The sequence below is a fragment of the Trypanosoma grayi genome, assembly GCF_000691245.1.
Source record: "Trypanosoma grayi strain ANR4 Tgr_366_V1, whole genome shotgun sequence".
NCBI lineage: Eukaryota > Euglenozoa > Kinetoplastea > Trypanosomatida > Trypanosomatidae > Trypanosoma > Trypanosoma grayi.
Window position 1 is genome coordinate 5248 of NW_008825985.1, and position 11093 is coordinate 16340.

At 50.8% G+C, this 11093-nt stretch overlaps 5 protein-coding genes across 5 annotated transcripts; all 5 read right to left on the minus strand.

Moving 5' to 3' along the window:
- Positions 1-149: 149 nt before the first annotated feature.
- Positions 150-998, minus strand: DQ04_03661030 (putative protein kinase; the record flags this gene model as incomplete). Its single annotated transcript, XM_009313011.1, has 1 exon — positions 150-998. The coding sequence occupies one exon, from the start codon at positions 996-998 to the stop codon at positions 150-152; it is 849 nt and encodes a 282-aa protein (XP_009311286.1).
- A 631-nt stretch (positions 999-1629) lies between these two features.
- Positions 1630-2775, minus strand: DQ04_03661040 (putative aminopeptidase, putative,metallo-peptidase, Clan MG, Family M24; the record flags this gene model as incomplete). Its single annotated transcript, XM_009313012.1, has 1 exon — positions 1630-2775. The coding sequence occupies one exon, from the start codon at positions 2773-2775 to the stop codon at positions 1630-1632; it is 1146 nt and encodes a 381-aa protein (XP_009311287.1).
- Positions 2776-3258: 483 nt separating this feature from the next.
- Positions 3259-7827, minus strand: DQ04_03661050 (hypothetical protein; the record flags this gene model as incomplete). Its single annotated transcript, XM_009313013.1, has 1 exon — positions 3259-7827. The coding sequence occupies one exon, from the start codon at positions 7825-7827 to the stop codon at positions 3259-3261; it is 4569 nt and encodes a 1522-aa protein (XP_009311288.1).
- Positions 7828-8328: 501 nt separating this feature from the next.
- Positions 8329-9507, minus strand: DQ04_03661060 (protein kinase; the record flags this gene model as incomplete). The annotated part of the gene is made up of 1 exon (XM_009313014.1): positions 8329-9507. One exon carries the CDS (start codon positions 9505-9507, stop codon positions 8329-8331), a length of 1179 nt encoding a protein of 392 aa, XP_009311289.1.
- Positions 9508-9975: 468 nt separating this feature from the next.
- DQ04_03661070 (transcription factor) lies at positions 9976-10464 on the minus strand (the record flags this gene model as incomplete). The annotated part of the gene is made up of 1 exon (XM_009313015.1): positions 9976-10464. One exon carries the CDS (start codon positions 10462-10464, stop codon positions 9976-9978), a length of 489 nt encoding a protein of 162 aa, XP_009311290.1.
- Between the last annotated feature and the right edge of the window lie 629 nt (positions 10465-11093).

Below are 11093 nucleotides of genomic sequence, written 5' to 3' on the forward strand. Positions count from 1 at the left end.
TCTCTCTCTCTCTCTCTCTCTCTCTCTCTCTCTCTTTTTTTTTTTTCTCTTTCTTTTCCTCACTTTCTCGGTCTCTCCCTCTCTCCCTTTCTGCCACACGCACACAGGACAAACGTTCCTTCTGGTTGTGTCTTTGCCTCATTCATTCACTAATGCTGCGCCTGGAGAAAAGGATGCTTCAGCAGTGTCGTGGCATCGGGTCTCTCCGAAACAGTGCGGCGGAAGCACAGATCGAGGAAGTCGTAAGCCTCCTGAGAACCTAAAACCTTGGGATCCTTCGGGACGGCGTCAGGCCACCCTGAGGACATGGCGAGTTTATTCATGATGTGCATCACATTCGACATCGGTACCCACGGCGGTCGCCCCGTTATCATTTCAGCCACCGTGCAGCCAGCAGACCATATGTCAGCCTTGAACGGGTCGTACCCATTCTCATCTGTGATGACCTCCGGCGCCATCCAGTATGGCGTGCCTGCCAACGTTGCAGTCGCCGCCTTGCGCAGCGTGCCGTGCGTCGTCATGATCTTCGCCTGGTCAAAGTCCGCGAGCTTTGCTATACCGGTATCCATGGAAATAAGAAGGTTGTCCCCCTTGATATCGCGGTGGGCCACCTGATTCTTGTGCAGGTACTCCAGCCCAGAAAACATGTGGCGCGCGTACACGCTTACCACCGGGCCCGGTAGGTGCCCATTCGGAAGACTCTTCATTAGCGATGTCACGGATCCTCCAGTGACAAACTCGAGGTACACGAACAGACGCTTCGGCGTGCTTTCAGTGTCGATGTGGCTGTGAAGATAGCGGATAATGTTTTCGTGCACCAGCTTCTTGTGAATCTCCACCTCCGTGTTGGTAGGAGCATCTTCGGCGAGCTCCAACTCCTTCACCGCCACAAAACGCCCACTGGGGAGAATGCCGGCGTACACTGAACCAAAACTACCGGCGCCGAGTTTCTTGCCGAGTGTCACTTGGCGCAGCTCGTTGACATCGACACTGCCCATCTCCGCGTGGGGCGTTGTGCTTTTTGCGTTCTTGATTTGTTTTTGTCTTTTTTTTTCTTCGTATTTTGGAACACAAATGACCTTTTTTTTTCCTACTCGCACAGAGGCACACAGCAAACAACGGCCAACCAACGCCGGAAAGAAAGAAGGAAAAAACAAAAAAAAAAAGGGGGGAGACAGACGCATCCATGCAGAGTGCTCGAACCCCGACTGCGGAGGCATCGCCAGCTGCACAAGTCAACTGAGAGACAAGGAAGAGCCAAAAAAAAAAGGTCCCTTCAGAGGGTGGGTGTTGTGTTTAAAAATGTGCTTAGATAAATCGGTTAGCTTCTCTCATGCGAGATGTGGTGTTGTTTCTTTTTCTTTTCTTTCTTCTTCTTCTGTCTCTCTCATTTTTTTTTCCTATTTTCCCTTTTTTTTTAACTTCGGAATTTCCTTCTTCACCCATTTCTCCAGCATACGTAACACACCTCTTGTCTTTTCCCTCCTTTTTTCTTCTTCTCGCCGTTCACCACCTCCTCATTTAATCGAGGAACATCACTTTCACTGACACCTGTAGAGGGGGCATGCGCGCACGTGAGCGGGCGAGTGCGCGTGTGGGTGCGTGTGTGTGTGTATGCGCAATCATCGCCTAGTTCTTGCGTTTCTTCTCCTCCAGTGAAAGAGGTAATTTGCTCGTCGCCAGCAGCAGCTCATCAGTGAAGGGTGGCAGCGCCGGCGCCTTCTGCAGCTTAATGCCGGTCACCGGCTCAATCCTCTTGTTGGTAATGAGCAGCGTCATTTTGAAGTGGCCAACGACCTCACCCTCCTTCTCATAGAGAACGGGGTAGGGCACAACCGCGTTGTGCTTCACCATCTCTGTGAGCCCTAGCCGCGCCTTCTTCGTCTCCAATTGGCGCAGCGCGAAGGGGAATGTCTGGTACTTGGCCTCAATCTCGCGTTGCAGTTCGCGCGCCGACTCCATCTTCATGGTATAAGTAGAGTCCAGCGCCACCTTGTATACGTTCGGGCGCGCGTCACGCTCCTTCAGCTTGCCCTTGCCGGAGCTCATGACGATGTCGAGCGTCCACACCTGCCCCGCCTCGAGCGTGTAGTCGTGCACGAGGTGCTCCGCGACCTTGCGCTGCGGGATGCAGCGGAAGCCGTCCACAATGTAGCGCTTCACCATGTGCGAGAGGACACCATCGACGGGGGTCACGCCGTAGTGGGCGGCGGCCTTTTCAATGACCTCTGTCACCTCGTACACGTTGACGCCCGGTCGCATCTTGCGCATGGCGGTGTTGAGGATGCTGTGCGTAGCGGCTAGCACCTTCGCGGCCTTCTCGTCAACACCAAGCTCGTTGTTCTCTGTCACCTGCACCGTGTGCGCCACCTGCGCACAGTAGCCATCAACATGGATGCCGAGGTCAATGTGCACCACGTCACCGAGCTTGATCTCTTGCGATGCCGTCTCATCGCCAGGCGCAGGGCTGTTGTGCGCGACGCAGTTGTTCACAGAAATGCATGTGGGGAAAGCTACGCCCTTCTCCGTGCCCTTAAACATCGTCTTTAGCTTCTTAGCGATGATGTCGTCGCCCAGCTTACAGAGTTCACACACAGTCACACCAGGTTTGATGGATTCAAGCAGCTGCTGCAGCGTCTCATTACACCACGAAGCCGCCTTCTTGTAGCGCATCACCACGTCAGAGTTGTTGATAGTCGTGTCTTCTTCTTCTTCATCTTCCTCTACGCCTTCGCAGTCCTCCCACTCCTCCTCGGTGCCAACATTCCGCGACATGATTGCTGCTGCTGTTGTTGTTGGGGTCTTGCACAAAAAAAGAGAAACTGTGCGCTGTGCTGAACAATGGACTATACGCGCCACGGATGGGGAAGGTGGAACGGGAAGAACACAACAACAACCACAAACAAAAAAAAAAAATAGAGTACAAAAGAAGACAATACAATTGAAGAAGAATAAAGCAGACACAGGATGTTTTTTTTTTCTTCCTCTTTCTACCGCATCATATCCTCCATAGAATGACACAAGGCGGCGGGAAAAGAGGGAGTAGCAATTAGAAAAAAGAACACATGCCAAACGACCATATACTACCCCCCAGCAAACACACACAAACACCGAAAAAAAAAAGAACTCGTTCGCCCCGTTTACCACTATGAAACAGACATACATTTTTTTTCGTTTGTCTTCTTTTTCCACTTTTCATTATTTTCCCACCCTTTTCCATTCACTCAAGATATTTCTATTTTTATTTGCGTTTTCCAATCATGGCTTGCACCCCGTCACTGCACTGCCCCCCTCGCGAACTGTCAATGCCGCGTTCCGCGCTGGCGGCGGCGGCGGCGGCGTACAGCCGAGGGCGGGGGGTGGTCGCTCGTCGTCCGAGTCGTACAGTGGGCTGGCGGCGGTGTCCTCCACTGCGGTGGCAAAGTGCCCCCCGCCCTCTGCCGACTCCGGCTTGCGTGGCGGCGGCGAATCACCAAAATCGAACGCTGCCACCGAGGCCTTCGTTCGGCCGCTAACCTTGCCAAACTTGGCACGGTCCAGCGTAGGAACGGTACGCTGCAGAGAGAAGACGACGAAGCCCACCACAACGGGCGCCACAACAACACAGAAGATTGTGATCACCTTCTTTGCAAGGTCTCCAGGCACATTACTGTCCACAGTATTTAAAGTGCTCACATTGACACGTGGCATGCCGTCATACGGAGATTGGTCAATAAGATGTACGCCCTCTACGGAAACAAGAATGAACGTAGCACCGTTCAGGGAGCTGGCACGCAGAGGCAAGCCCCTCCCAGACGCCATTGCTGTGTAGACAGCACGTAGCTGATTGGCCGCACTTTCACTCGATACTGTAGCATCTGGCTCGATAAAAAGACCAAAGTTGTTGTTGCTCTTTGCAGTAACAAGAATACCTTTTGGGTCAGCAGTTTGATTCGTCACAGCAGATACGTATCGTGTTACAGCCTCTTTGCACGAGTCACCCCCCAGGACGCTGTTCGTATCATTTAGTGGAAGGAAACTAAGATCCAAAGAAAAAGGGTTAACCTGTGTTCCTGTGCCGATATCGTTGATGACCAAGTACGCACTGATAGGGACAAAACGCAAGGAAGCACTCTTCGAGGCGGTGGCGCATATCAGCAGGTAGGCCGCTCGCCCCGCGGCACTGACCATGGCGGGAACACCTGGAACAACTCTTACCCACCCTAACCCAAAGCTATCCGTGTGCACCATTAGCGACGCGACGTGCCGCTGAGATGTGGTGGAACAATTTGCGGTAGCATCATGGTCTTCTGGTGAATGGGCAAGGAAGAGTTCCAGTTGCGTAATTGGGGGTTTGTGGGGATCCGTGAGAAAGACAGTCGTATTGTCGCGTGTGTCATACCGTATCGCATAGTGAGGAAGGTAGTTGATTGAAGAAAGGGATAATTCTAAAACGGCAATGCGTCGCTTCCGGAACTCCTCGATGCTAAGTGGCGTCGGGGAAATACTTTTCGTATAGTAACAAGAGTACAGTAGAGACTTCGGGGTCAGTGGCGCAGTGATAAACGAAGCCTCAACGGCGACAGAAGATGTGGTGGGAGATAGGTACTGCATGGCAGCCGTGTACGCAGGCTGCACACTACACGTAGGATCATCCCACACAAGAGCCAACGACACCACAACATCTGGCAGGAAGTGACCCACAATGGTCCATGTTGACGTCTCCGTTTGCCAAATGTGGATAGTCTTCTCATTTTCTTTCGGGTTAGAAGTCGCAATCGCCTCCGCAGTAACAACGTTAGTACCCGCATTACTTGTCATGGTATGAATATACGCCTGTGGCACAGCCGACCAAGTCATTGTCTGCAAAACACATACAACGTAATAATTGTCGCTTCCATTCCACAGGAGCGGGGCAAGGTCAAACACCGATGCCGAAAAGAGAAAAGGGGTCATTGTAGACACAAGAACCTTCTGCCGTATCGACGCGGCGTCACAGCCCTCATCCCACAGGGCGAGGCCAAAGATCACACCAGCGAGCTGTGTGCTTGATTTCAACGTCACCACAGAGCGTTCGCGATCCGTTATGGCAGAGGTGCTGTACATCTTCCCATCCACACTCATCTCCATCATCTTCGGTGCTTGGCACGCTATATTGCCTCGTCTCAGAAACACTCTTCCCGCGATCACTGTGGCCATGTAACTTTTGTTGTCCCCACTCAATTTCACGTTAATGGCATCAAACGACAAAAGTCTCTCCGTAATGATAGCAGGCCATGGACGGTCCACAGGTTGGATGCCACACACCTCCAAGAACGGCTGTGTCGGCACGTACCCGCAGAGAGAAGATGACCCACATAGCTCCCATGCCCCCGACGTCAAGCCCTGCTCCCTTTCCCACGCATCCATACCCGCCTCGTACGGTGTCACGATTACCGTACGATTAGTGGCCACAAATGCCGTGGTAGACGCGGCACCGGCGCCAGCGTAGATGCCCACACACAACGTGAACGTTCCGCTCACCGCCTTGTGGAAACTGACGGCAGTGATTCCACACGGCGTCTGCCAGACGCCCGCAGTAAAGCCGGTACGACACTTTTCATCCACAGATAGGCGCACGGCGTAGTTGGCAGACGGATCTGAGTTCGTGAGATCAAGACGTACAGCTGTACTCGGCAGACTTGCAATGATCGCAGTGCCCACCACGGAGGAGGAGCCGCCGAACAACTGAAGCCATTCTAAGGGCTCGTGCACCACATAGTCGATACGAAGATATTTCGATCCCGTGCACAGAACACCGGATGAATGCGAAAACCACAGAGCTCTATTTATCTGCACGGACCCAGCATTCACATCGAAATCGCCCTCGCTTTTTGTTTCATTGAGGCTGCACTCCACCATTTTTTTTTCCCACTCCGCGTTGGGCGACAGCGGGACAAAACGAAGGCGCAGCGCATTTTGCATAATCAGAAGAGAAACGGTATTAAAGTGTTCTATATCCTCCGCTGAACGCGGAGGGAGGACAAAACTTCCCAGCGCTATAGATCCTGTGATACCATTGAAAAGAGACATCTTTCCTGACGGAGGCAAAGAAGGTTTGTGACCCAAGACCCTTACAACTGCCCCGTCTAATGACAGAACCCGAAATTTTGTCGCTGTTGCCACGTGTTGTACACACAAATATCTCATTTTTGGATCCCTGGAAGCGGTGCTGAAATACACCGTCGGTGTCCTCTCCTGTTCTTGTTCTAAAAATGATAACGATGATGATATAGACAGTCTTGTCGGCAAAACTGGAACTTCAAGCTCCAGTTTGACAGAAGCGTCATCATCCACAGAAGGACACCGCTCCGAGCGGGAGAGAAAAGCCGCATACGTGTTGGCTGCGAAGGCAGATGCGGAAGCGCCCAGTACCACAGCCCTGATCGGCTCGCCATATGTATAGGTAGTATTGCTGGTGGAAAAGGAGATCCGTCTTTCTTCAATAAGCGCGATGATACTATTTTTACCATTCATAGACGCACAAAGGCTCTTGTGGCCCGTTTTCACACGTGCGATATGCTCTTTGGGCAGAAAGAGCCAGAAGCTACCGTTTGCAAAAACGAAGTCGACAGAGAGTTTGCTTGGAACACACTTCCTCCCCACAACACCATTGCTGACCATGGAAAAGGATAAACCATTCAATACAAATGGAGTCACCTCAGCAGTGTGCTGCGCAATCGTCCCTCGACCCGTCACACGCAGAGGTCGAATAACATCCTTTGGCTTTAGCATGTCCTCCTCATTCAACACCACGCTGTCTTTTACATTGTGCAACACCTCATCCAATGAGTGAATCGCAAGTGTGGCGTTTGTTTGACGATATATTGGGACAGCTGAAGTGTTCACGGCTACCACGCACACAAAGTATCGCGTGACGCCGGACTCCATCAAAGACAAAGGAACAATAAACTGCAAAGTTGAACCGGCCACAAGCGTCAAGGTTGCAACGTCCCGTGGGGCAATAGCATCCGCCTTCTCCATAAAGGCAACACCAACAAAATGGTGATGATTGCGGCGCAGTGCATCAATCCGCTCCAACAGACCTGTTGCTTTCAGAGGCACGTCCACACCGTTGGTGGTGGAAAGCACGATATCGAACGTACCTACCTTACTCACTGCAACAGCCAGGTCGTCCAGCACCCCCCAAACATTTGTAGAAGACGGCGCCTCTGTTGGAGCCTCGGTTGTAATTGGGGCGGATGTTCCCGTTGGTATTTCCGTCGTGTTTGGATAAGGTGTATCCGTCGGAGTCTCCGTCGTGTTTGGATAAGGTGTATCCGTCGGAGTCTCCGTCGTGGTTGGATAAGATGTATCCGTCGGAGTCTCCGTCGTGTTTGGATAAGGTGTATCCGTCGGAGTCTCCGTCGTGTTTGGATAAGGTGTATCCGTCGGAGTCTCCGTCGTGTTTGGAGCAACAGCTGGTACATCACCATCTGTGCAAATGAACAGAGTACTAGGAAACAGGTCATACGACATCGCACCCCACGAACCGTCATAGCGCACCACGAGAAACCCGTCCCTTAATGTCGGCGGGGGCACAAACCCCGATGGCTTCCATTTCATCGGAAAACCATCGTCCCAGTAGACCTTCCTCCCTCGCACATGGCCGCCAATTCCGGCATATGGCTCCCTCTGTGTATGGAGAAACGACACGACAGCCTCGTTTTCAGCTCCTGAGTCAATGCGTGTGGTCCATCTCCCTGGATCATCGATACACCCCCCTCGCACCATGTAGAATGCACACTCCACATGCCCAACAAGAAGTTGGAGCACTCCTGTGAGGATCGCCAGCGCCACCACGCACATTTTCAGCGCGCCCCTTCTCTACGTCTGCGTATCCCTACAAAGAAAGTTCCTTGGAAGGAAGCGACAACCCATTGGAAACGAAACCCCCCCCCCAAAAAAAAACAACGAAAATGTAAGAAAAGTAAACAGGCGCGTGCCAGGAAGGTCGAACTAAATAGTGTTGCGAAAAAACGAAAACATTTATTTGTTTGGTTGCTTGGTCTTTCACGTGTGTGCAAAAGACGGAACAAATATGGATCCTCAAAGATAGGCACATTTCACACCATACGCCCCGTGATGCAAACGAGAATCGGGTAAAGAACAAACCAAACGCAAAAAAAGACACAGGACAATAGATGGGAATGAATCGTGAGTAAATATAGGGGAGGTATTTTTCGGCACCGGTCACAAGTCCTGAATCTTTCATCTGGCAGTGGCTCTCGCCTCCTCTACTTCTTCTATTATGCTACAGAGCAATAACACAGAATAGTAAGATTGAGGGTGCCTGACCCATCTTTCTGCCTAAAAGTTAAATTCATCGTCGGCTGCCGACGCCTTCGAAGTGCTCTGAGGAACTGATCGCACGATGCCAACATATGGGCTAATTCCAGGCATGGTCGTATTCGGAGACAACAGTCGTGACGCAACACATGAAACGGGTGGAGGGCTCCCACCGTTTGCTCTAAGTCCCACGCTGCCCTGGCTCGGTCCATTTGGCGTTGAAGCGTGCATTGTTGCAAATTGAAATGGATTGTGTGGCTGGCCCGTGCTAATTCCCGCATAAAGCGCTGTCGTCGTGCCCCCTGCCTCGGCCACACTGTTGGTTCCCGTGAAATAGGGGTGTTGTAAGCACTGCGTCGCTGTAGGGCGGTCACTTGGGTTAAACCGCAGCATCTGCTCTATCAAGTCAATGGCAGCTGGTGGAGCATTACTTAGAAGTTGTTTCAACGGTGTTGGTGCCACAGTAGGAAACCGCATGCTGCTACGACGCGAGAGCTGATATCCTTCATCCCATTCAGAAGGACTGGGAGCTCCGAGCACAGAACAAATCTTGAACAGTTGATCGGTTTCAGACGAACCTGGAAAAAGTGGCCGACAGAGATATAATTCCGCAAATATTACACCACATGCCCATATATCTACCGGTGAGTTGTAGTGAGTAGAATGTAGAATAATCTCAGGTGCTCTGTACCAGCGAGTCGAAACGTATCCGGTAAAAGGTGGTCGGGAGCGGATTTCTTTAGCTAATCCGAAATCAGCAACCTTCACGATGTCCCCCTTAGTAAGCAAGTTCTCCGGCTTTAGATCTCGATGCATAAAACCACTCTTGTGGATCGCCTGTACAGCCAGCAAGGTTTGACACATGATGCTACGGATTTCGCGGTCATTAAAGATTCTCTGTGCACCACTCATTTGCTCTGCCCGCGTCCGTTGTATGTTGAACAGATTCATTTCCATGTACTCAAATATTAGAAAGAGCTCTGTGTTTTCACGCACCACTTCTTTGAGCTTCACAATGTTTGGGTGCTGCAGTTTCCTCAGAGACTGTATCTCGCGAAGCTGTAGGCACTCCTCCCAGCTAGAAAAGCGTTGCTTCATCTTCTTTACTGCCACGATTTCCCCACTACTAACCTGCTGGGCCTTGCTCACCACACCGAACGAACCATCGCCCAGCTGACCCATAATTGAGTACCGGTTCATGTTATGTTGCCGTCAGTGAAAGTAAACAGTTTTGCCTTTACAGCGATGCCAGTGCTCCCTTCGCGACCTTTCACCCTGCGTCTTCCTGACCGCACCTATTTCCCCGCTTACGTATTGGATGTATTACTAAGCTCCCCACCTCCCGGGGCAATCACAGGAGGAAAGAAAGTGCGTTAGCTCTAAAGAAAGGGGGAAAAAGTAATGAAAAAAAAAAAACGGAAGTGTACGTGGGAAGACAAACAAGGCACACAGTATGTATATATTTTTTTTGTTCTTCTTAACAGACGCCGTGTAACTTCTCTTTGAGGTTCGCGGAAACAGTTAATGATATCGGTTCCTCGTCTCTCTTCTTATTTTTTGTGTGTGTTTTCTTTTTTTCCGACTCACTCTACTTTAGAAATTCGCCGTTGTCCATAACACCAATAAAGGGGAAAAAAAAATAATGGAGCGGTGGCAGACACCAAACGGTCACGCCACTTTCTTTGCCGCTGGCTGAGCGCTACCAAATGGCTGGCCCGCCTTCACGCCACGCAGGTGGATACCAAATGCCCTCTCCATCTTCACCAGTACACGCTCCTCCGGCACAGCCTTACCGTTTTCATACTCCGTCACTACGCCTACACGCTCTGCGATGCGCTGTGCCAAATCTTGTTGTGTCCACCCCTTTGCCTGACGGGCCCTTTGAATTGAAGCACGCAGGTTGTTGTCAATACGCTTCACCTTTAGAGTTTCGTTATCCTCGTCCAAGCGCTTCGCGTTGGCGCCAGGCCCAGCCTTCTGTGTGTTGGCATGATAGTGCTCCTTCTTCATCACATCCACATTCCCGCCACGCTGCAGAAGACGGTTCGCCTCAGCCTCGTTTACACGCCCAGGTTTTTTATTCCCTGTGTTCCTGTTCTGAAAGTTAAACACCTGCGGCTCCCAATCCTGCCCAGTCATGATTTGACCTCGGGGCATCCTGAGCAGCGGTATAAGCTTTTCTTATTCCTCTTCTAATGCAGCCGCCACCACCAGAATATAAAACAAAGGGAAAAAGCGGGCGCGACACCACAATGAAAAGAGTCAACTCAACACCACACCACACTAAACCCAGAGCACATGAAGAGAAGGTAGGTCCATATAAAAATAAAGCTTTCAATCAGAATTAAAATTGCATTTTGACACACGAGGAAACACGAATATCATTTCGCCCTCTTTCTAAAGTTTACTTTAAAACATCAGAAAAACAAGGAAAAAGACAATCTTTTTTCTTTCTTTACAATTTTCCCCTACCACCCCCACAAAGCCCCTACAATTAGCCACAGAAGGTGTATCAAGAAGTATTTACCATTCTTCTCAAGACGTGCTTTCCGTTTGGCATTTTGCTAATATCGGGTGACGATATACTCGCCACCGCTATGCATATGAACTAAAATACAACCAAGGAGAAGATCCAAAGACCTTCTTTACTATTAAAAAACATCCTTGCTGTATACAAACCATCATTCATCAAACCCCTTGACGATCAGTTCTCCTTCTTGAGTTCCCCGGCTTTGCGCCACTTGATGTACATGGGCTTGAGTGCATCCACACCGGAAAGCACACCG